At 36.6% G+C, this 26,963-nt stretch overlaps 1 protein-coding gene across 1 annotated transcript in view; it reads left to right on the forward strand.

Annotated features, from left to right (window-relative positions):
• The window catches only part of LOC113894006 (bifunctional heparan sulfate N-deacetylase/N-sulfotransferase 4), a 323,217-nt gene that overhangs the window by 14,908 nt on the left and 281,346 nt on the right, over positions 1–26,963 (forward strand). The window contains exon 2 of the mRNA XM_027543739.1: positions 23,763–24,988. Coding sequence (XP_027399540.1) covers positions 24,011–24,988 — 978 coding nt within the window. The 5' untranslated portion in view covers positions 23,763–24,010. The remainder of the gene's footprint in view (positions 1–23,762; positions 24,989–26,963) is intronic.

The raw sequence follows: 26,963 nt of genomic DNA on the forward strand, positions 1-26,963 counted from the left end.
TTGTGTTGGCAGCTCTGAGTCTTGCTTTCCATATAAACTTTGCTTGCTATTTTTAAAAATACCTATTTCCTTTTTATTTTTAGTACTTGGTCTTTGTCTCTTTGTTTCCAAAAGGAGAATGAAATAGAGTAGCTGTTACGAGCATGAGCTTGCCGAGTTAAGATTCCAGCTTTGCCACTTTCTAGTCACATGGCCCTTGAGCACACTGCTTAAATCAAGCATTTCTCCTTTGTAAAATAGAGTTGTGATGTCTGCCTTCTAGATTTATTGCGAAGATTGAATGAAATATTATAAATAAGGTATATCACATGGTGCCTGGCATAGAGTAAGTCCTTCCTTAGCCATGATGTGCTTCCAAATAGGGTTGAGACTAATTCTCCACCTTCTCCTCTGTTTTGTTGTTTTAAAGTTCTCCTTTGGCATCCCCACCCTACTGTTTTAAGTATTTAACTGTTGCTTCATGACTTTTTATTCTTTTTCATTATAGCTCATTACTAGATGTAGAATATGGAAAACGCAATGGCAACCCACTCCAGTACTCTTGCCGGGAAAATCACATGGGCAGAGGAGCCTGGTGGGCTGCAGTCCATGGGGTCACTAAGAGTTGGACATGACTGAAGCGACTTAGCAGCAGCAGCTGCAGATGTAGAATATAATTCCCTGTGCTATACAGTAGATCCTTGTTGTTTTGCTATTTCCATTTTCCAGTGTCTTCATCTGAACTACTGTAATCAATTTTTAATTGATTTCTCCTTTCACGGCTTCAGTCTGTCCTCCTACTCCCTCAAAAAAATTTTTTAAAAACATTTTCCATGTCAGTGTTGAAATTAAAGTTTTTCAATAATTGTCCAATTTTCAAGGCAATTGTAAATCTGTAACATTTTGAATAAGATCTTTTTCATCTTCTGGTACCTACCTATCTTATCAACAGAATTACCAGAGAACATATTCAGAGAACATCAAGAAGGCCAGTGGGGTTGTTGAGAGTTCAGAGAAAGAGAAGTGGTACAAAGTTAGAGCTGTAGAGACCACTATGAAATTTACTGTGGGAGTTGATCAGAAGAGGGACCTAATGTGATATAACTTGTAAAATGATTCCTCTGGCAAAAAAAAAAAAAAACTGATGTGGGGAAAAGGCAGAGGCAGAAATCAATTAGATATAATGCTAATAGGGATTAGAGTGACAGCAAAGAAAGTTTTAAGACTGTTCAGATTCTAGCCATATTTTACAGGTAGAGCCAATAGATTGAAAATCTAGTGAGTCTGATGGGAAAGAAAGTCAACTATGCCCAAAGTGTGTGCTTCTGTGCATACGTGTGTGTGTGTGTGTGTGTGTGTGTGTCCTTAAGCAAATAAAATAATGCATCTATCATTTATTTATCTGGGGAAACAGTGAGAGGAATCCTTTTGGGGTTCAGAAAAGTATCAGGCAATCAGATTTGGTCTTTTTAAAAGAATTTTTAACAGAGTGTAGTTAATTTAAAATGTTGTGTTAGCTTCTGATGTACAGCAAAGTAAAATAGTTATACGTATACATGTATCTACTCTTTTTAAGATTATTTTCCTGTATAGGTCATTACAGAGTATTGAGAAGAGTTTTTTATGCTATATAGTCAGTCAGTTCAGTTGCTCAGTCATGTCTAACTCTTTGCGACCCCATGGACTGCAGCACACCAGGCCTCCCTATCCATCACCAACACCTGGAGTTTACTCAAACTCATGTCCATTGAGTCTGTGATGCCATCCAACCATCTCTTCCTTTGTTGTCCCCTTCTCCTCCCACCTTTAATCTTTCCCAGCATCAGGATCTTTTCAAATGAGTCAGTTTTTCTCATCAGGTGGCCAAAGTATTGAAATTTCAACTTCAGCATCAGTCCTTCCAATGAATATTCAGGACTGATTTCCTTTAGGATGGATTGGTTTTATCTCCTTGCAGTCCAAGGGATTCTCAAGAGTCTTCTCTAACGCGACAGTTCAAAAGCATCCATTGTTCTGCGCTCAGCTTTCTTTATAGTCCAACTCTCACATCCATACATGACTACTGGAAAAACCATAGAGTTGACTACATGCACATTTGTTGGCAAAGTAATGTGTGTGCTGTTTAATAAGCTGTCTAGGTTGGTCATAACTTTTCTTCCAAAGAGCAAGCGTCTTTTAATTTCATGGCTGCAATCATCACCTGCAGTGATTGTGGAGTCCAAAAAAATAAATCTGTCACTGTTTCCCCATCTATTCACCATAACATGATGGGACCATATGCCATGATCTTAGTTTTCTGAATGTTGAGTTTTAGTCAACTTTTTCTCTCTCCTCTTTCACTTTCATCAAGAGGCTCTTTAGTTCTTCTTCACTTTCTGCCATAAGGGTGGTATCATCTGCATATCTGAAGTTATTGATATTTCTCCCAGCAATCTTGATTCCAGCTTGTGCTTCATCCAGCCCAGCGTTTCTCATGATGTACTCTGCATATAAGTTAAATAAGCAGGGTGACAATATACAGCCTTGACATACTCCTTTTCCTATTTGGAACCAGTCTGTTGTTCCATGTCCAGTTCTAACTCTTGCTTCCTGACCTGCATATAGGTTTCTCAGGAAGCAGATCAGGTGCTCTGGTATTCCCATCTCTTTCAGAATTTTCCACAGTTTATTGTGATCCACACAGTCAAAGGCTTTGGCATAGTCAGTAAAGCAGAAATAGATGTTTTTCTGGAACTGTCTTGCTTTTCTATGGTCCAATGGATGTTGGCAATTTGATCTCTGTTTCTTCTGCCTTTTCTAAATCCAGTTTGAATATCTGGAAGTTCATGGTTCATGTACTGTTGAAGCCTGGCTTGGATAATTTTGCATATTACTTTACTAGCATGTGAGATGAGTGCCATTGTGCAGTAGTTTGAGCATTCTTTGGCATTGCCTTTCTTTGGGATTGGAATGAAGACAGACCTTTTCCAGTCCTGTCGCCAGTGCTGAGTTTTCCAAATTTGGTGGCATATTGAGTGCAGCACAATCACAGCATCTTCTTTCAGGATTTGAAATAGCTCAACTGGAATTCCATCTCCTCTACTAGCTTTGTTTGTAGTGATGCTTCCAAAGACCCACTTGACTTCACACTTTAGGATGTCTGGCTCTTGGTGAGTGATCACACCATCGTGATTATCTGGGTCATGAAGATCTTTTTTGTATAGTTCTGTGTATTTTTTCCATTTCTTCTTAAGATTGAAAGGTTGTTGCTGAACCAGAAAAGATTCTGGGATTCTTGGCCTCTGGAGGAGAAGAATTCACTCCAGGGCCAGAGACAAGGCTTGATCACTCAGAGCTTTTGTGTAATAAAGTTTTATTAAAGTATAAAAGAGATAGAGAAAACTTCTGACATAGACATCTGAAGGGGGCAGAAAGAGTGTCCCTCCTTTCCACAGTAATAGCAAGCCCATCTGTTTTCACCTGGGTCCCTCTTGGCATTTTTCTCAGGCTGTTTAAGAACAGTTCTGACAGCCATTACAAGGGCTTCCATCTGTTCCTTTGTATTTTTCTGCCTTCCTTTCTTTCCTCCATATTCCCTACCATAATAGACTGTTTGAGCCAGTTGCAACAGATTATCTAAAGACTGGCTTGGTCCATACACCTGTTTTAATAGCTTATGGCAGGTATCTGGAGCCGATTGAGAAATCTTTTAAGATCACTCTTCCCTCTTCACTTTCAGGATCAATCTCAGTGAATCTGCAAAGGGCTTCTCTCAGTATATCTAGGAATTTACCAGGAGCTTCCTTCTCCTCCTGTTCTATGTTTGCCAATTTGGCATAGTTTAAGTCTTAGCATGCATTTGCCTGAGTCCTTCAAGAATGTATCTGACAAAATGACTCAGAATCTTCTGCTTCTGTTAGGTCCATATCATTTCTGTCCTTTATCGAGCCTATGTTTGCATGAAATGTTCCCTTGGTATCTCTGATTTTCTTGAAGAGATCTCTAGTCTTTCCCATTTTATTGTTTTCCTCCATTTCTTTGCATCGATCACTGAGGAAGTCTTTCTTATCTCTCCTTGCTATTCTTTGGAACTCTACATTCAAATGAGTATATCTTTTTTTTTCTCCTTTGCCTTTTGCTTCTCTTCTTTTCTCAGCTATTTGTAAGCCCGCCTCAGACAACCATTTTGCTTTTTTGCATTTCTTTTTCTTGGGGATGGTCTTGATCCCTGCCTCTGTACAATGTCACAAACCTCTGTCCATAGTTCTTCAGGCACTCTGTCTATCAGATCAAATCCCTTAAATCTATTTGTCACTCCCACTGTATAATTGTAAGAGATTTGATTTAGGTCATACCTGAAGGGTCTCATGGTTTTCCCTACATTCTATATAGTAGTTCCTTATATTTTGGTCTTATTCTAGTTTGAGATATAAATTAGATTTCCAAGTAGAAATACCAACAAGTGATTGAACACACAAATAGAAACAAGCAAAAGATTTAGCTAGAGATAAAAATTTTCATCAGCTTCTAGATAGTGTTTAAAACCATAAAACAGTGTGAGGTCACCAAGGAAATGAATGTAAATAGAAATGAGATGAAGTTCAAAGACTAAGCTCTAGGGAACTCCACGTTTCAAGGAGAGATGAGAAGGAACCAGAAAATGTGACAAAGAACTCATAGAAAACAAAAAAAATGTATGATTTCCTAAAAGTTGGATAAAGATGGTTTGTGTGGATGAGGGGCTAGTCAGTAATTAGTGTATTAGTTTGCTTGTTTGTGATTGTTCAGTAGCTAAGTCGTGCCTGACTCTTTTGCGACCCCATGGACTGTAACCCACCAGCCTCCTCTGTCCATGGGAATTTCCAGGCAAGAATACGGGAGTGGATGGCCATTTCCTCCTCCAAGGATCTTCCCGACCCAGGGATGGAATGCACATCTCCTGCTTTGCAGATGGATTCCTTACTTAAGCCGCAAGAGAAGCCCCACATTAGTTTGCTACGGCTACCATAATAAGGACTTCCCTAGTGGTTCAGCTGTAAAGAATCTGCCTGCAATTCTAGAGATGCTGGAGACACAGGTTCCATCCCTGGGTTGGGAAGATCCCCTGGAGGAGGGCATGGCAACCCACTCCAGTATTTTTGCCTGGAGAATCCCATGGACAGAGGAGCCTGGCAGACAACAGTCCATAGGGTCGCAAAGAGTTGGATATGACTGACAGTGACTGAGCACGCACACCATAATAAAGTTTCACAAAATGAGTAGCTTAAACATTAGAAACTTATTGTATCACAGTTCTAGGGGATGGAAGTTTGAGATCAAGGTGTCAGCAGAGCTGTGCATAGCTGAAGGCCCTAGGGAAGGAGATGTTCCAGGTCCCTCTCCTGGCTTCAGGCAGTTCCTGACTTGTAGCAGCATAATTTCAGTGTTCACATGACATTCTCCACTTGCGTGTGTCTGGGTTGTGCTGATTGCTGATTGCTCATTTCTCAGTTCCTAAGTCCTGTTGGACGCTTTGTGCCTCTGTCCATAGGATTTCCCAGGCAAAAATATTGGAGTGGCTTGCCATTTCCTTTTCCAGGGCATCTTCCCCACCTATGGATTGAAATCACATCTCCTGCACTGGCAGGCAGATTCTTTACCACGGAGCAACCTAGGAAGACCTGTTGTGTTGATTTTCTCCTTTTTATAATTTCTCTTTTTACCAGTCAGATGGGTTTAGGGGTCTTCCTTGGTACAGTATGACTTCATTTTAACTGATTATATCTTTAATAATCTTATTTCCAAATAAGTTCACATTTTGAAGTAGTAGGGGCTAGGACTTCGACATACCAGTGTGGAGGGAGACACAAATCAACCTACAGGAGCAACTCTCAACTTTGTCATAACATTTCATTCTTTTTTATAGATAGCTACTTTGATTTATAAATACTTTGTTTAGAATCTTTATGCTTTATATTCATGAATTATATTTCCTGTAATTTCCTTTTTTATATTATCCCTTTGTCAATTACTGCTGTCTACCAAAAGAGTGAGACATGACTTGGCAACTAACCAAAAACAACAGGTTATGTTAGCCTAATACAATGAGGTTGACAGGTATTGTTCTTTTTTTTTTTTTTTTTCACTTATTTGACAAAAGATTGTGTACAATTTGAATCATTGATTCCTTAAAACTTTGATTGGACCTTATGGTGAAGGAATCAGTGACTGGAGTGTTCTTTGTGTGAATATTTTTGACTATTCAAATTATTGCATTTTGCTGTATTCATTTAAAGCTTCTTTAAGTCACTTTTATAAAGCTTCATTTTCTCAAAAGTTCATTTAATTAAATTCTTTTAAACATATTTTTATAAAGTCATAAATAATGTTCTCATATCTTTTCAATGTCTGAAGGACAAGTTACTTTCTCTTTCTCATCCCTGTAGCATATAAGTGACTTATCTCCTTTTAATCTTAATGTTTGTCAAATTTGTCAGCCTTTTGAAAAGAATCAGGTTTTAGATATTTTTACTGTATTTTTTGGAGAGGGAATGGCAACCCACTCCTGTATTCTTGCCTGGAGAATCCCACGGACAGAGGATCCTGGCGAGGCTACAGTCCATGGGGTCGCAAAGAATCAGACTCAACTGAGTGACTAACACACACATTGTATTTTTATCTGATTTTCTTCAGCCCGTTTTGTTATGTCTTTTCTTCTACCATCTTTGTTATTATTGTATTATTTTTTAGCTTCTTGAGAAGACTGTTTGCTCATACTTTTTATGAGTACCTGCTTGTAAGATTCTAAATTTGTCTATTATGATAGCTTAATACACAAATTTTCATAGGTATTATTTTGGATATAATTTGTAACATAATGTATATATTCAATTTTTCTTTGCTTTAAGTTATTTAGAATTATGTTTCTAAGATTTCTAATATATGAGAATTTTTTAGTTGTTTGTTATTAGTTTCTAGATTAATTATATCATGGTTATAGTACATTTCTATATGGTGTTTAGTTCTTTGAAATTTATTGAGACACTCTTTAGGACTCAGTGTGATTAATTTTTGTAAATACCTATAAGATCAATATGCATTCTACAGCTGTGGACTATGATAGTTTAAGTATGTCTTTTAGACAAAATGTGTTAATTGTGTTTATAAGTATTTAACCTTACTAATCATCTGTCTGATTTTTCAATGACTTCTTGGCATATGTCATAAATTCATTCTCTATAATTGGAAATTTGTAAATGATAGCTTGTAGTTCTGCTTATTTCTATTTTATATATTTGAGATCATGACATCAGATGCACATAAATTTAAATTTAATGATTTCTAGTGAACTGAACTTTTTACTGTTTTAAAGTGATCTCTGTATCTCTAGTAACTCTTTTGCCTTATATCTAAATTTCTGATATTTATATAGCTTTATTAGTTTTCTTTTAATTAAAATATTTCTGATGTATCTTTTTTCAGATGTTTACTTTCACACATTCTTTCATGTGTAACTTTTAAACAACATATATTTGGATTTGTGAGCTTTTCCAAGTCAGTCTGCCAATCTTGTTTTTAAAAGATAATTTAGTTTATTTATATTTAATGTGATTATCAGGGCTTCCTTGGTGGCTCAGTGGTAAAAGAATCTGTCTGCAGTGCAAGAAATGCAGGAGATGAGGGTTTGATCCCTGGGTCAGGGAAGATCCCCTGGAGGAAGGCATGGCAAGCTACTCCAGTAATTTTGCCTGGAGAATCCCATGGACAGAGGAGCCTGATGGGCTATAGCCCAGATAGTCCCAAGTAGTCAGACAATTTGATTACTAACATAAACAGACCTAAATATTTTTTGTTTTGCATTAGTCACACATATTCAGGTTTCTTTTTTCCTGCTTATTCTTTTTAATTAAATATTTTTTCTAGCACTTCTTTATTTCTCCTCTACTAGTCCCGGAGATATACATTCTGTATTGGTTTCATTAGAAATCAAAATAGGCATACTTAACAATGTCTTAAGTCAATTAATATCATGACCTTAATACAGGGTTCTTAGAACATTTTTACTCCATTTACTCCCTTCTGACTTCTATTGATTCTATTGATCTTATTTATTTCAATTGTCTTTGATTTTATTTTCAGTCCCATGAAAATTTATTATTATCATTTCATATTTTAAGGTCATTTAGTTTAATTTGCATTTTATCAATTATTTTATCTTCATTCTGTTCAACAATTTGAACTATTCTTATGCTTAAAAAATTCATGATCATAGAAGTTTCAACTTCTTCACATTAGATATCAGATAATTATTTCCCAGCCTCTTTCACAGCCAAGGCAGGGACGTGCCAACTGAAAGTGTATAGAACAAATTCCCTATAGGTTAGGGTGTCTTCATCTATATCCATGATCCAGAGACACCAATAGCAGCAGTTCATAGAGAACTGCCAGATCTTAATCCTGACAGTGATGTTGCTTATTATGCAATATTTGGTCTATGGCCACTTTTCCAAAATGGGTTTTTATGATTTGCATTGTGCATGCATGTGTATGTGTGGCCTTGACTATGACTTGAGCTGAATGATGTGACTAAATCTAATTAAGAACTATTTTTTAATTGCATTTTCAATCATCTTGATGTTTGCATTCCAGTTATAGTTTGAAAGCTATGTTACCATCTGATTCAATACTCATTTATGATATATTCTGTGATACTGAACATCATTTCTTAGTCTCTATACTTTAACAAATTTTAGTGACTAATTTATGGAAATAACTTTGGGAAAGTCTCAAAACATGAACATAAATAAATTTTGTTATATGTTTGTACATATTACTCAAGATGATTAATTTCATTGCATGGACAACCTCCTAATGATTCATTGTCTTTCAAATCATCAGCAACTATATACAAACAGGTATCTTTTACAGATTCTCAGGTAAATGATAAATTATAATGAAAACACATAATATAATTCTAAGATATAACTGGGAGCACTAGAAGTTGGTATCTAGAAATCTTTGCAAATAAATCACAACTCCATTTTAAACAGAAATTGTGACCACAATTTTAAATTATTTTGAATAAATTCTTATGTTTTATATTTCCACATAGAACTGAAAAGTAAAGTAAATTGGGAGATGACCTAAATCATTATATTCACATTTCTCTTTTGTATTTAAGTTTTTATTCCATTTATCTTATGTTATTTACTTACTCCTAAGATTATTAAAAGGAGGTAATCATTTAAGCAGAATCAAATCTTCAGAAATCATGTTTTTGCGGTCCAATGAAATTATGGCACAAACATGATTGCATAGTAGAGGAATGTAAAACTGAATGGTAACTCTATTTCACACAAAACAGTATAGCATTCTACCCATTTAAGAAATAAAATTTGTATATCCTAAAGAAAATGTTAGTTGGAAACAAGATGTGGCAAAATTTGTTTTATACATCTTTGAATTACAGACATTATAATTTTGTTCCCTTAAGTAAAAGATTTAGATCTTAAAAGTTTGCAAAAATTAGTAAGATGTTAAGAACAGGTGATATTTCATTTATCTTTATCTTGGGTACAACAGCAAAAAATATATTTAATGAAAAAACAGAACTAAGAATTTGGAAATGGAATCATATAAGCAGTATAATATTGGTTGTTTTTATTTCAAGTATGAATTAACTAAATGTATTTGGCATAGAAATGTGGTGTAATTGGTATTTTAAGAATCACTGATGTTTCTCCGATGTCAACAGCACAATGCTTGTCCTGAAAGCAGTTACCTGTGCACTCTTAATCAGCTACTTAGCATTTCAGCTGTCAACAGAGAGGAAGTGCTGTGGTTCTATTTTAATAATAAAAGCAAGAACACATCGCCCTCTAGTGTTGAAAATGCTAGGAGATTCAAGTTTAGAAATAAGAAATAATGCATTTTAAAAAACAAATGTCTTATTTTTCTTTTTTCAAGTAAATGTAATATACCAATATTTAAGTTAACATCTTGAATCCTAGGAAAACAGATGGCAAACATAACTGATTAACTTATTTGTATGGCCTGTGTTATAAAAAAGGTTAACTAGATTGAGAATAAATTCTTTTTAATATTTTACTTTTTAAATTATATTACATTTTATTATAGTTGTAAGATTTATGAAAGATGAATTATAATACTTTATCTCCTAGTATTTATAGTAACTTTACTTGTGTTATAAAAATTAGTTGTAAGTATTTTAATTGTTAAAAATGTAACGAACACGTGGAAATAGAAAGATAAACAGCTAAGTTTCTTTAGTTTCCCAAGGACAAAACTGAAGCTCAGACTTTTTCTCCCACCGCGCAAGTTTCTGGAGAAGATAGCATTTGAGTTATTCCTTGGGGTAGAGAAAAAGGTTAATATATGCAAAATGTGAAAAAGTTGTTGATTTAGTATGATTGTTTCATGCATGTGACAAAGACACTTTGCTTGACCAAACTCTAAGCAGGCTTCTGAACCTTCTCTCAGGTTTGCATTTTCTTGCAAAATCTAGTTTTAGCCAGAATCCTGATAACTCAATCTAATCAGACTCCCCACCCTCGATATTTGCGCACCCTCAATGTCCAGTCTGGTTCCTCATCCTCTGCTGCTGCTGCTGCTGCTGAGTCGCTTCAGTCGTGTCTGACTCTGTGCAACCCCTCTACCACACCCTAGACAAAGGCTGATAACCCTGCCTGTCTTCAGCAAGAATCCTGTTAGGTAGTTTTAGCTGAAACCTCCCATATGTACAATGTTTCCTTTTCGTAATTTTCCACCCACTGATCTGACCCTGATCCTTGGCTCTTCTGTATGTGTGTGTGTGTGTGTGTGTGCTCAGTCACATTTGACTCTGCAATCCCATGGACTGTGTAGCTCACCAGGATCCTCTGTCCATGGAATTTTCCAGGCAAGAATACTTGTGTAAATTACCATTTCCTACTTCAGAGGATCTTCCACAACCAGGAATCGAAACTGCATCTGTTGCATCTCCTGCATTGGCAGGCAGATTCTTTACCACTGTGCCACCTGGGAAGCCCAAATTCTTAGTTGCCTATACTGTATTTGGAGTTGAGCCCATCTCTCTGCCCATTGCAGTGGTGCCTATACCTATCACAACGGTCCTAAATAAAGTCGGCCTGGCCACCTTGAAGTGTCACTAAATAGTTTTTGCCAACAGGGTGGTCTACAATGTGCTGAAGATTCCATTCTGAATAAATTTACAGTCCCTGCTTCATGGAAATTCATGCATAATTACATTGAAACTCATATAAACTAATTTTTGCAAGGCATGGGAGGGAGACTGATTTTCTTGACATGGCTTTATCTAAACTGAACTTTTAAAAGTGAAATAGAGCTGGTCAAACTTAGAAATAGGAAAGACAACATTGGTCATACAGTACTGCAAATGATTCAAGATGTAAAGAGCAGGAATTACAAGATGAAAGAATTTTGCAAGAGAAAACTTTCAGAAAGTTTGGCTCTAAAGGTGGAAAGAAAAAAGACAGTTGCTAGGGCTGGGGTGGGAGGATAACTGTGATAGAAAATTATATGAAGATGAGAGTGATCCAAATTTGTGAAGAAAATTATATCTGTAATACAGCCATGAAATTAAAAGATGCTTATTCCTTGAAAGGAAAAGTTATGACCAACCTAAATAACATATTAAAAAGCAGAGACATTACTTTGCCAACAAAGTTCCGTCTAGTCAAAGCTATGGTTTTTCCAAAAGTCAGGTATGGATGTTAAGAGTTGGACTGTGAAGAAAGCTGAGCACCAAAGAACTGGTGCTTTTGAACTGTGGTGTTGAAGACTCTTGAGAGTCCCTTAGACTTTAAGGAGATCCAACCAGTCCACCCTAAAGGAGATCAGTCCTGGGTGTTCTTAGCAAGCACTGATGCTGAAGCTGAAACTCCAATATTTTGGCCACCTCACGCGAAGGGTTGACTCATTGGAAAAGACCCTGATGCTGAGAGGGATTGGGGACAGGAGGAAAAGGGAACGACAGAGATGAGATGGCTGGATGGTATCACCAACTCTATAGACGTGAGTTTGAGTAAACTCTGGAGTTGGTGATGGACAGGGAGGCCTGGCGTGCTGCGATTTACCGGGTCGGAAAGAGTTGGAACCGACTGAGCGACTGAACTGAACTGAATCGTTCAAATAAACGCAGGCCAGGCAAATAGACTTAAATTAGTAAGCAAATGTTGGCAACTAAAGCCATTCAGATATTAAAATATTGTAATTACCAAACAGAATATATGCAAATACTGTTTATAATGAATTACTAAAATGATTATCCCCAGTTTTTAACTATATTCTCAGAAAAGAGAGGTTGAAGTTCTAAAAAATAGGTAGGGGCAAAAGGAAAAAAAAATAAAAATAATAACTTTGTAAGAGATATACATTTTCCACAGAACCAGGAAGCAAGTAAGCAAAGTGATTCTTAAATTTGGGAAACATTGATGGGAGTTAGTTTGGCTTCCTGGGTGTTGTTTAGGTAATGTATCCCTGACTTTCTATTTTCTTTGTAGCATAAATTGGGCCTTCCCTGGTAGCTCACCTGGTAAAGAATCTGCCTGCAATGCTGGAGACCCCATTTCAATTCCTGGGTCGGGAAGATCCCCTGGAGAAGGGATAGGCTAACCAGTCCAGTTTTCTTTGGCTTCCCTGGTGGCCCAGACGATAAAGAATCTGCTCGCAATGCAGGAGACCCGGATTGGATTCCTGGCTTGGGAAGATCCCCATGGACAAAGGAGCCTGGTGGGCTACAGTTCATGGAGTCACAAATAGTTGGACAGGACTGAGTGACTAAGCACACTGTAAATTGAGGAATTAGGTGGTGGGTCTACTTGGCTTACAAAGTTACTGAAATCATTACAATATTATAAATTAGGTGAATGGAATAAAAAAAAAAAGATGGGTATTAGAAGAATTTTTCAATCATGTTTCCCATTTATTATAACAACTTAAGCTATAATTTTAAGTTAAAAGGTAAAATAAAAATTATGTTTTTGTCTGCTGCTGCTAAGTCACTTCAGTCGTGTCCAACTCTGTGCGACCCCATAGAGGGCAGCCCACCAGGCTCCACCTGGGATTCTTCAGGCAAGAACACTGGAGTGGGTTGCCATTTCCTTCTCCAATGCATGAAAGTGAAAAGTGAAAGTGAAATCGATCAGTCATGTCTGACTTTTAGCGACCCTATGGACTGCAGCCTACCAGGCTCCTCTGTCCATGAGATTTTCCAGGCAAGAGTATTGGAGTGGGATGCCATTGCCTCCTCCGTTTCTTGTCTAATCACAACAATTTATAGAAAATGAGCCTATTTTTGAGAGAAAATTAAGATTATATCTAAATAAACATACCATGGCATTGTATTTCTTCAGTCTTCTTTTGTAGCTCCCATATAAATTGTTTATATGGCCAGAAAATAAAACTGAGACAGGAATTGGAAATGTTACATTAGATTGGCTGATTAATGGCCACATTCTTCACATTTAATCCATTAGCACAAGTTTTAAATCCACTGTTAAAAAAAAATAAAGACTTATTAGAAATGAAAGGAAAATAGTAAAGAAAAGAAATTAAGAACAGATGAAAGCAAAAGTCAGACAGGTGTGTTTATTTCTTTATTGATGAGATGATATAGAGCTGAATTTGAAGATACCTGAATACTTGAAAAATAGACTGTTTTTAATAAAATAATTCTTTTTTGGCTTTAGTTGATTGATTACTTAGCCCTAAGTTTCTTTTTTATTTGATTAAATTAAATTAATTTATTTTCATCTGTGCTGGGTCTTGCACGACCTTTCTCTAGTGGCAGCGAGCGAGGGCTGCTCTCTGGGTGCAGTGTGTTGGCTTCTCACTGCAGCGGCTTCTCTTGTGGAGCACAGGCTCCAGGCTTCAGTAGTTACAGCTTGCAGGCTTTAGAGCACAAACTCCATGGCGGTGGCGCCAGGGCCTAGTTGCCCTGCAGCATGTGGAATCTCTCCTGACCAGAGATCGAACCCACATCCTGTGCATTGGCAGGCGAGTTCTTAACCTCTGGACCACCAGAGAGGTCCAAAAAATAGTAGGCTCTTGATAAAAGTTGGTAGATTTTTGTGTTGAATGCATGTTGGATGAATGCATTTGCTTCTTACCTTATAGAGAAAACAGGAGCATTATCCAAAACTGAACTGATTGTTTGCCTTTCCAGTCCTAGTTTTATTTTAAATGTCCAATTATAAATATTAGGGCTTCCATGGTGGCTCATATTGTAAAGAATGTGCCTGCATTGCAGGAGTTCCAGATTTGATCCTTGGATTGGGAAGATCCCCTGGAGAAGGTAATGGCAACCCACTACAGAATTCTTGCCTGGAGACCCCAAATCTAGACAAAAATTAGACAGATGCCACAGATCTATCCAAAGTCATCCCAAGTTTCTAAGGGAGTTGTCTGGATTTTTGGAGCCTTTAGGAAAAATACAGGCATGCCAGAACTGTTTAATTCTATTTAATCCTGGACCATACTGGAGATACTATTAAAAGCAAAAATCAATCATGAAATTTTGAATATAAATATGAAACAGAGTTTTACATAATGATTACTTACTCACCCCACATGGTCACAAATAGCATTTCTGCTACTGTATCTAGAAATCTGTGGCAAATCCAAGCAAATGTACACTTAGTATTTTCCTTCTTCTCAAAGTTCCCATGTTTTTCTAATAAATAAGATAAATATACATACATATTTGCAATTTGACTTTAATACAAATAGATTTTTCTTTTTGAAAAATTGTATTGTTTCTCTGCTTTAGAAAACAAGACCTAGGAAAATGGTAAATAGGCACTATATATATATATATATCTGTATATATATATATATATATATATATCTTTAGGAAATGGTGAGAAATCACCTGACATTTGCTCTCTATTTACTGAGTTGCTTTCATAAGCTTTCGAACTGTGAATGTAACTGATAGCTCAGAGCTATGTACCTAGTATAATATGATGTTACAATAAAATACAGTGGTAGTAATGGTATCATTACATTTGAAATTACACTTTTAGGAGTTTTTAGTGATAAAAATGCACACTTTGAGGATTAAAGTAAGTGTGTATTATATCACTGAACTCAAGAAAATATGAAATGTCTAAAATGTTAGACAATAGTCAACTGGTTATTTACAAGGGTAGAAAATATCTTTATTGTAGAAAAGGATAAAATAAACATGCTTCTTTGATTCTGATTAAATATAATAGTTACTCATCACTTTGTACATTCATCTGAAAAGTTATGTATGAAGCTATGGTTGTTACCAAAAATAATGTCGCAATATTTTGTGTCCTGGATGCTGAAAAGAGTACCAAGTGACCAAAGCATGTGTTATCAATCAATTCCTAGTCGCAAGTTTGGTTAAATCAATAATGGATACTTTCAGGAATCACTTGGAATCATAAGAGACTGTTTTCATCTTCAGCTAAAACCTCTGTGTTATTTATAAAATCAGGTTAAATAATTTGAATTAGCTGTGCCTTCTCGAGTAGTGTTTCTCAAAACCTTTTGACCCTGACTGAGAATAGAAAATAATCTTACATTGAGATCCAGAACACTAATACATGCACACAAACACACACCCCACACACAAGACACACCCCCCCTCCCCCCGCTAACAACAAACATTTCCTAAAGCACTACTTACCTTTACCCCTGAAATGTATCTGTATTTCTATTCTGGTCCGTTTCATTTTTCTTTATGTGGTGCTGACCTATACTTTGAAAAATAAAAAGAGTATCTCTCTTGGAATATGGTTACAAATTTTGGAATTCTCCCCTAGAGAGTGAAAGTGCAATTAATAAATGTATTTGCATAAATTGTTAAATGTTTACATAGCACAGTTTTTAATTAAGACACTGCTGTATATGAAATATAAGCTGTTTATTATAATCTTAAGGGTCAAACAAGAATCTCATGAAACATGTAGAAATGAGGTATTTGATAATATACCTTTCCCCTTCCATATATCATGAAAAGTCAAAAGTGATCAAATTGTTGCAATTCTTATGTCATCACAACTTACAATACAGCTTCTTTTGAACTGATCTACCAATAATTCACTTCTAGATGTTTTCTGCATTTGCGTTAAATATTTTTAACTTTGAATATATGAATTTTTAAAGTTGAAATAAAACTTGCTGATATCTTAAATTACTTCATTATGGTAACTGCTAAGGTTTTGGTTTCATCTAACTTAATTTTGATTTTTCTCAACAAGTGCTATGGTGAGAAAACGGAACTCTAGCATCACAAATCACTCATGATGTAGCTCAGTCTTTTTCTTACACCCTCTAAATCTCAGTTTCTTCATTAAAAAAAATAGACTAATAATGGCTAAACAGGCCGATGAATGCCAAGAATGTAGAATAATGACTGGCAAACAGCAGCTTCTCATGAAATGCCAGTAAATATTTTCTCCTTTTTTTCAATTTCAGCTGAACTTTGAGTCTCTTTGAAGATCTCATCAGATCACCTTCAAGAAAGAAACAATCACGTGTATAATCATTGCTGATCCTAGTTCCTAACTTCTGAATTTCCTTCTTGGCAAAATTCGCAGTGACTACAGTAATACCTGCAGTTGCTTTGTTTACTGATTTCTCTGCTGCTACCAGAGATTAGTAAAAATTTACGATAATTGAGGACCTGTTGGGAAATGGATTTTGCAGACTGTATTTTAGAAAATCTATAAACACAATGTGGAAATGAGTCAAAGAGTGATTTTAAAATAGATACACAAAACAGTAATTTCTTCATACTATCCAATCTTAAAAGAGAGGGAAGTTCTGGTAGATATTTGGTAGATATTCCACTACTATTGATGTGATAAGTCACACTTGGAAGATTAGAAGTATAAAAAAGAGGAGGAAAGAAAAGAAGAACAAGAACAAGGAAAGCAGCACCTATAAACCCCACCCCCCCTTTTTTTTCCCCTCACCAAAATATGCATAGGAATCACACAGCTGGAATTTGGGGATAGATTGTTGCCAAAATAATGAGAAGTTCTCCCTCTCCAAATTTTTAACAATAGACTTATTCAGTTCAGTTTAGTTCAGTCACTCAGTCGTGTCCGACTCTTTGTGACCCCATGAATCGCAGCACGCCAGGCCTCCCTGTCCATCATCAACTCCCGGAGTTCACTCAGACTCACGTCCATCGAGTCAGTGATGCCATCCAGCCATCTCATCCTCTGTCGTCCCCTTCTCCTCCTGCCCCCAATCCCTCCCAGCATCGGAGTCTCTTCCAATGAGTCCACTCTTCGCATGAGGTGGCCAAAGTACTGGAGTTTCAGCTTTAGCATCATTCTTATTAGGAAATATAAAAGGCAGATTTAGCAGAATTGGGATCAAAGCATATTTAACTTGCTTGATGTGGTGCTTAAGGAAATAGTGCTTCACAGATGCAATTACTCCTTTATCCACGTGTGTCCATTCATTTTGTAAGGAAAGTCCAACATCATGGTAGAAGGGAAAGCGGGCAGAGTGCCCCTGTGAGCCTGTTTGTTGCTAACTGGCCTCGGATTCATCCTTCACAATGCATTGTATTAAGGTAAAATTAAAATTTTAGCCTATCACCTAGACTCCTTCATAAAACACTCCATGTAATTTTGGATTTTTGGAGCAGCATTTTAATGGCTTCACTATTATCCTTAAATGAATATTAATTTTATATGACTCATTTAACATATGTGTGTCTCTCAGGTGTTCCTACCCCTTTGCACTCTGCATTGTCTTTTTTTTTTTTTTAAGGGTCATAATACCAGATAGGTGTTTAGAAAACCTACTTTTCTTCCTGTGTTTCTCTTTTACTCTCATACTACCATCATACTTATAACACTTCTGATACAGGGAGTTTGAGGTTTTTTCCCCCATACCAACCAGTGCTTTGGGTGTGACACTAGCTTGGTGTGTGTGCTAAGCCGCTTCAGTTGTGTTCCACTCTTTGTGACTCTATGGACTGTAGCCTGCCTTGCTCCTCTGTCCATAGAGATTCTCCAGGGAAGAATACTGGAGAGGGTTGCCATGACCTCCTACCGGGGATCTTCCCAACCCAGGGATGGAACCCGCATCTCTTATGTCTCCTGCATTGGCAGGGGCGTTCTTTACCACTAGCCGCATCTGGGAAGCCCAGGACACTAGCTAGTGTCCTACAATTCAAACTGGACTCTAACCGGAGTTAGCACAGACCCCATAGGTTAGGTAGGAATCAGTCCCATAGGACTGCTCAACTCGGATTCAGTTACAAGTCCTGCGTCTGTCCTACTTAGCTATACATCAGAGGTTCCCAGGATGCCCCCACCTTGGATTTGATTACTTGCTAGAACAACTGAGAGAACTCAAGGAAACACCTACTTAATTTTACTCATTTATTATATAATAAAGGATATAGTTGAAGAGTTAGATGAAGTGATACATAGGTGAGGGCTGCATGGTCCTGAGGGTGAAGCTGAATCTTACCTCCGTATCCTGACACTGAATCAAATCTCAGAGACAGAGTTTTGGGTGAAGTGGAAAAGAATAGCTTTATTGCTTTGCCAGGAAATGTGAAGAGGGGTGTGGGGTACAGTGGGCTAATGTCCTCAAAACTGTGTGTCCTCACTTGGAGAGGGTAGTGAGAAGTTTTACTGTAATGAGTGAGAATGTTCCCAAAGAGAGAGTGATCAGCTCATGGACATTCTTTTGACTGGTTGGTGTTGAGGCAAATAGGAGACAGCATCATCAATCCAATGGTTCCAGTTAGTCTGGGGTCCACGTGCTTGTCGGCAGCATGCCTTCATTGACCCTTAACTTCTCCCATCTAGTGGGCTTTTAGTACCTGCAAAAGAGTTTAAAGATAATGTTATGTATATCCACTGATGCAGAACAGGGCCTTGCCCCAGGGTTGCACTACTGTTTCTCTTGACTGTTTGTTTTCTCCGTAGTCCTGAATCCCCTCCCTTCCTTAATCAACAACTGCTTGAATCTGCCCATTGGAACTCAGGGAAAGTCATGGAGTCAGAATGAAGCCTATTTCTTCTAATCAAATAAATACACAAATGCTTTTGTGCCCAAAAGTTCCACAGGGTCCTGTGTGGTATTGCATCACTAGAACAATAGACACTCATATCACCCAGGAAATTACAAGGAATTTAAGAATTCTGTGCCAGAACCTAGGGGGAGAGGTCGATATATATTGCTGGAGCTTAGGGTGGACCATCCCCAAATTTGCCAAAGTGGCATATTGATTGAAAGTGTTAGTTGCTCAGTGGTGTCTGATTCTTTGTAACCCCATGGATTGTAGTTCGCCAGCCTCCTTTGTCCCTGGAATTCTCCAGGCAAGAATACTGGGATCTTCCTGACCCAAGGATCGAACCCAGGTCTCTGGCATTGTGGGCAGATTCTTTGCCGCTTGAGCCACAAGGGAAGCCCCAGATTAAGAATCTGACCGTCAATGCAGGAGGCACAGGAGGCATGGGTTCAATCCCTGGAGTAGGAAATGGCAACCCATTCCAGTATTCCTACCTGGAAATTTCCATGGACAGAATCTTGGTGGGCTACAGTCTATGAGGTCACAAAGAGTTGGACACAACTGGGCATATTGATTATTTGGAATTAAGTTACTTAAGAAATAACAGTGAAAGAACACTCTCCCTCTCCTTTGTCTCCAGAAATTAGGAAGTAATCCCGTGTGAAAGGTATCCTCCTTGCCCCAGGAGGTAGGGAGACATCCTTATCATCAGAGATTGGAAATTCAGGGTGGAGAAGGCTATGTAAACCGCTTAGATTCTTCACTAAATAGTACCCAAGACCGTTTCTTTGTCTTGTCAGTTCTCAAATTTATTGTTTTTTGCCCAAAAGCTGCATGCTTTGTTCACTTCTTAGGTCCTGTATCTATGAGACCTCCATACATGTGAAAGTAAATTTGATTTTCTCCTGCTTTTTTCCTCCCATTTTAATGATTAGACCAGCCAAAAGAAACAACTGGGCTAGGCTGGAGATTTTTCCCCTCCCCAGATATATATACTTTGTTTCTTTGGCATCCCAAACAATACCATACCATTTCTTTTCTCAGGCATAGAACATGAGTAAATTTCTTTGTTACATCATCTTCTGTTGTCCAGCCTTCCTCACCTTCACTGGTGAATCTTTTCTATGGAAGAATGAACAAGTGGATTGAATGAGAACTACAACTCACTTGATAAACAGACACACATAAGTGCAGAGTCACATACACACACAGACAGTGGTGGTAATATGCATCTATCATTCTTCTAACTCTGAACATATTAATGTTAAATAAATGTCACATTTAAATTTTATTCTTTTGGTTGACAGATTCTGGTCCCATATGCTTTTTTATTTTATTTTATTTTTTACTATTGCATATTAGAATGCGCTGTTCTAATATGCAAAACTGACATCTCATCCTTTGTATATTCAAAAATAAATGTCACATTTTTGATGTCAGATTAGATAAGGATTTAACAAATATTAAGTTGTTACACACTTTGTTTCTTTTCAAATACCTGATTAAATGTATTCTGAAAATACTAAACAAACCACCAAAGTATACAGATTAGATTTCTACTTTTGTGGGGTGATGCAAGGTGGAGGTGTAATTGCAACAGATTCCGTTTCCGTAAGTAGATTTTTTAATCAAATACTTAAATTTGGAGAAGTCTGGGGAAAATATGATAAAGACTGGATAATTTTCTTTGGCAAATTTCAAATCTCTTTTAATAATTATTTTATGCAGTTTAATTTGATTTTTAAAATTTACTTTATGAACATTTTCAAATAAACATAAAAGCATATGGTAGACCATACCATAATTGTTTTATATATTTTATATCAAACCTAATAAAATACAACTGTATTTTATTTCTTTTCAGTAAAATATAATTTAATTTGTTCACAGGGAGCAAAACTTTAAAACAATTGAAAGGTTTTGGGGGAATCAAATAGTCACTTAAAAATTATATTTGATAACAGCATATTTGTAAGTCCTGGCATATGGCGTTAATTTTCCTTTAAAGTGAATTTGAAATCAGTGGGAAGATTTTCAGAATTGGTTCACTCTTTCAAAGGGGAGAAACCATGTCTATTTACATATTTGGAATCTGAAAAATAAAAATGTTTGGTAGAAATTTAAAATTTTTAAATTGTTAGCTTTTGAGATTGCTTAAATTTTTTTCCAAAATCTGACACATATTATTTTTCAACTTGTTGATTTTTTTAATTTAAATTACTAAGTAAGGAAAAACGTATTTGAGAACATAAAAACATAAAATGGAAGTAATGATATGCTCATATCTGTAATCATTTAATCTAACAATCTTCTAAAAATTTAATCTCTAATAATCTAATAATAAATAATATGCATAATTTTTCAGTTTATTCAAATGAACAATTTTTAAAATAAATATTAAAAATTTACAAAGTGATGGAATGTACAGCTCATATTATAAAACAGGTTAATTTGTTCTCTATGACATAGTACATCAATAACACACAACTTACAGTATATGTATCACAAATTAAGAACATAATAAAAACACAAAAATTATAATGGAAAATTATATCCAGGTTGGTGAGGCAGTTTGGGGAAATTTTTTTTAATGGTTTCCATGTATTATTTAAGGCAATGCCAAAGAATGCTCAAACTACTGCACAGTTGTACTCATCTCACACGCTAGTGAAGTAATGCTCAAAATTCTCCAAGCCAGGCTTCAGCAATACGTGAACCGTGAACTTCCAGATGTTCAAGCTGGTTTTAGAAAAGGCAGAGGAACCAGAGATCAAATTGCCAACATCCACTGGATCATCAAAAAAGCAAGAGAGTTCCAGAAAAACATCTATTTCTGCTTTATTGACTATGCCAAAGCCTTTGACTTGTGTGGATAACAATAAACTGTGGAAAATTCTGAAAGAGATGGGAATACCAGTCCACCTGACCTGCCTCTTGAGAAACCTATATGCAGGTCAGGAAGCAAGAGTTAGAACTGGACATGGAACAACAGACTGGTTCCAAATAGGAAAAGGAGTACGTCAAGGCTGTATATTGTCACCCTGCTTATTTAACTTATATGCAGAGTACATCATGAGAAACGCTGGGCTGGAAGAAGCACAAGCTGAAATCAAGATTGCTGGGAGAAATATCAATAACCTCAGATATGCAGATGACACCACCCTTATGGCAGAAAGTGAAGAGGAACTAAAAAGCCTTTTGAGGAAAGTGAAAGTGGAGAGTGAAAAGGTTGGCTTAAAGCTCAACATTCAGAAAACAAAGATCATGGCATCTGGTCCCATCACTTCATGGGAAATAGATGGGGAAACAGTGGAAACAATGTCAGACTTTTTGGGGGGCTCCCAAATCACTGCAGATGGTGACTGCAGCCATGAAATTAAAAGACGCTTACTCCTGGGAAAGAAAGTTATGACCAACCTAGATAGCGTATTCAAAAGCAAAAGTAATATTACTTTGCCAAAAAGGTCCGTCTAGTCAAGGCTATGGTTTTCCTGTGGTCAGGTATGGATGTGAGAGTTGGACTGTGAAGAAGGCTGAGCGCTGAAGAATTGATGCTTTTGAACTGTGGTGTTGGAGAAGACTCTTGGGAGTCCCTTGGACTGCAAAGAGATCCAACCAGTCCATTCTGAAGGAGATCAGCCCTGGGATTTCTTTGGAAGGAATGATGCTAAAGCTGAAACTCCAGTACTTTGGCCACCTCATGCGAAGAGTTGACTCATTGGAAAAGACCCTGATGATGGGACAGATTGGGGGCAGGAGGAGAAAGGGATGACAGAGGATGAGATGGCTGGATGGCATCACTGACTCGATAGATGTGAATCTGAGTTAACTCCAGGAGTTGGTGATGGACAGGGAGGCCTGGCGTGCTGCGATTCATGGGATCACAAAGATGTGGACACGACTGAGCGACTGAACTACTCAACTGATGTATTATTTTTCTTTTGAATGGTAGAAAGTAGTTTGTTGGATAAAAGTTAATATGGAAAACAATTTTAATTCTGATAAGAGATATCAGCCAAATTTAGGAATATGCTCTGAGAAAAGCATGTGAAGATTTTTCTTCTCATCTAGAAGATGCTTCTGGCCTCTATTTCATTAGACAGTTCTGAAGATCCCGTTCCCATTGTCTTCTTTGTCCCATAGCTTCTCTGTCACTTTTCTTCTGGTAATGGAGAAAAAGAAATCCTTTATTTTGGTTGTTTTGCTGAAGAGGGCCAAGTGTCTCCCTGTAACTTCAGAAAATAATATTTCCAAAGGGAAAAGTCCTTAAGTACTGTTTATTTGAGACAAAATCATTCTCTCACCTTATAATCCATATACCTAAGTACTTACTTAAGAGCATGCTCCAGTGTTCTAAACCCATGCAGATACATGATTTCGTAATTCTATAAGTATATAGTGTTTACCAGGGTTATGGAAGCAAGTTGCATGCTATGACCATTATACACTAAAGCTTTTTTCTTACCAGTTTTTTTCTTTTGAGATGACTAGTTTGTAAAATGATCTCAATCTGTGTTTCTATATATTGATATATGGCAATCAAATAGGTAAAATCTAATAGGCTTTTATATTGTTGAGGACATGAAAAATCAACTACAATCTATGTAGTAAAATCTAGACTGTAAACCTTAGGCTATTAATATTTTAGCATATCAACACACTAAAATTATCTTTGATATGTATATTTCTTATGTATCAGCATAGGTATACCCACAAATACTTAGATTACTATTTTTATGTTAGTCATTATATTTTTTCTCTTTTTCAGGTAATGCTTCAAGGACTCTACAGCAATTTCTGGTATTGGACATATTCAAAATCTCTTCAACTTTTTCTATCCTGGTCCACTGTTCTGCTGCTTTAACTTGCTTGAGATCCCATCACGCATTTTACATGGTTTGCAATGGTTACATGAACGTTTGGGAAGTGGCATTTGTATCATCTCATACTTTATTCATGATGGCACTTTAGGAAAGTAATTTGGAAAAAGCTTCCAAAGCCTCATTTTTAAAAAAAATGAATCTTATTGTGAAGCTTCGGAGAAGTTTTCGAACATTGATTGTTCTCTTAGCCACCTTTTGCTTGGTGAGCATTGTCATCTCTGCCTATTTCCTCTACTCTGGCTATAAACAGGAAATGACACTTATTGAGACTACTGCAGAAGCAGGATGTACTGATGTTAAAATCCTACCTTACCGGTCAATGGAGCTGAAGACAGTTAAACCTATTGATACATCCAAAACTGACCCTATTGTCCTCCTGTTTGTGGAGAGCCAATACTCTCAACTTGGGCAAGATATTATTGCTATCTTGGAGTCCAGCCGATTTCAGCACCACATGGTCATTGCCCCTGGCAAGGGAGATATACCTCCTCTAACAGACAATGGCAAAGGGAAATATATTTTAGTTATTTATGAAAATATTCTGAAGTATGTTAGTATGGACTCATGGAATCGAGAGCTCTTAGAAAAATACTGTGTGGAATACAGTGTTAGTATAATTGGTTTTCATAAAGCCAATGAAAACAGCTCACCAAGTACACAGTTAAAAGGTTTTCCATTAAACCTTTTCAATAATCTAGCTCTAAAGGACTGTTTCGTCAACCCTCATTCTCCTTTGCTGCATATTACCAAAGCCCCCAAGGTTGAGAAAGGCCCTCTTCCTGGGGAAGACTGGACGATTTTCCAATATAATCATTCAACCTACCAGCCTGTACTCTTAACTGAATTACAGACAGAAAAATCCCTTTCATCCTTGTCCGGCAAACCACTCTATGCGACGGTGATTCAGGATCTGGGACTGCATGATGGAATTCAGCGAGTTCTTTTTGGCAACAACTTAAACTTTTGGCTGCACAAGCTCATCTTCATAGATGCCATCTCCTTCCTGTCAGGGAAGAGGCTGACCTTGTCTTTGGACAGGTATATCCTTGTGGACATTGATGATATCTTTGTTGGGAAGGAAGGAACAAGGATGAATGTCAAAGATGTGAAGGTAAGAACATTTATAAATAGCAATATTATTTTTCTTTCACTAACTCTGTGGTATTGATAAAATATCATTTTGAATATTTTAGATTCCAAATTACTCAAAAATTTAAGATGCAGTAAGTTTGAGATAAAGTAAAATTAAAAAAAAAAAACAACCTTGAACTAAACCTTAACTATTCCTCCATTCCTTATCCACTCCTGAAATGCTTCTGAGGGGCATAAAACTAAAATACCCCAAAGTTTCTTTGATCTTAATCACTTGGTCTCTTACGCTTTACCTGTTGGAGTGAGTACCCCATAGAACAGCCTTCTTTGCTCCACACATGTTGCAGTTTGTAGCAATGAGACGAAGACAGTCATGAAAATCCGTCACTGGATGGATTCTCCTGCCCTACATGGGTTTGAAAATGGTGCTTGAAATATAGGATAGAGAAGCAGCCCAAGTCTTTTCTATAACAAGTAAGCATAGCACTTGCTTATATGAAGTGTTCATATACTTGTAAATATAGATATGAACAAAACTAGTTTTATAGGGAATGTGGTATTAAACTTAGCCTCAGGAGGCTACCCTCTATTATCACATCACTTTAGCTAACAGTGTCATTGGGAGTACTTCTAAATTATGGTCAAGTTGACTGCAGTATAGCAAATTCACCCTGTGATTGCTATCAGATAAAGAAAAAGTCAAACATGTTTTACTAGTTTGGGCAGGTAATTCTGAGAAAAATTCCCTTTTTTTATTATCTTGATTCAACATTCTCACTTGTGTCTATCTTGTTTTATATGTAATTAAATTCATTCTGTGAGCAAATGATTTTAGCAAACATATAAACAAAAATAATAGGGCACAGCTTAGAATAATAAACTAACTAGAGATTGTTAAGATCATGTCATCTTTTTTGAATTTCTGCTATTAGGCATTTTATCCTTCAAAGATGAAACCTCAGTACTACTTCAAAATAACAGCTTTTCTACCCATCCTAATACTTCATGACCTTTATAGTAAAATATCTCACTTTGGACATTGTTATAAAGAGATTAAGTGATCCGTCTTGAATCCTGGCTAGATTTTCTGTTTTCCGTTTTTTTTTTTTTTTTAATATTTTGAGTCTTTACTATGTCTTTTAGTTAGTATAAATTCTACTTTTATTTTAATTTTAAAATCATAAACTTAAGGCAAGTTCATGTGGTGCCAATGGTTTTCTGAGTGATTCCTTTTCTGAAATCCTGAAAAGATTTTCCTAATTTTAATCTAATCAGCTATATGAATTGAAAAACTTCTTTATAACTCTTAACAAATTTTTCAGCTCTAATTCAACTTTATCACTTATTCTCAATAGAAAAACATAGCTATTTACCACTACTCATATAATTTTCAAGGATTACTGATGACTTTTTGAGTGACATAACCCCAAACAAAATAACAGAATACTGAAATTTGACAAAGGCTGGAGCAATGCCACAGGCAGATAATCATATAGTGTGTATAACTGTGCATTTGTTTCCTATTTTTATATCCTACACACACATACACTCACACTCACAAGTGACCAGGGTAAGTGTCACTTTGAAGAAAATCCTCTTTTTTGCCCCTTTGGGTGTTGTATCTGTCTCTCTCAGAACTATTAATCAAAGAATATCAGAAACTTGATTGGGACTGAAGTAACATGTTGGGTTACTTACAAGTCAATAAGGAAATGTTGTCTTTCAATATAAAAGTGATACTTTTAATCTTGGGCATTTGATTTCTCCTTTGACTATTATTTTTTGGGTAAAAATGATTTTGTGGCAAATGATCTCGAACTGTCCATAGAAAAGTTCTGCATTCTCCCTGTACTTCATCCTCATGTTCCTTTTCTGGCAGTATAACATTTCATTACACACTAATATGTGAGGAAAAGTCCATTCTCCCTGAAAATCTCCCTGAATTTTCCAGAGCGAGGGGATTGGATGGCTGGTGAGATTTTTCTATATTATTC

This window comes from Bos indicus x Bos taurus, chromosome 6 (assembly GCF_003369695.1).
Source record: "Bos indicus x Bos taurus breed Angus x Brahman F1 hybrid chromosome 6, Bos_hybrid_MaternalHap_v2.0, whole genome shotgun sequence".
Lineage (NCBI taxonomy): Eukaryota > Metazoa > Chordata > Mammalia > Artiodactyla > Bovidae > Bos > Bos indicus x Bos taurus.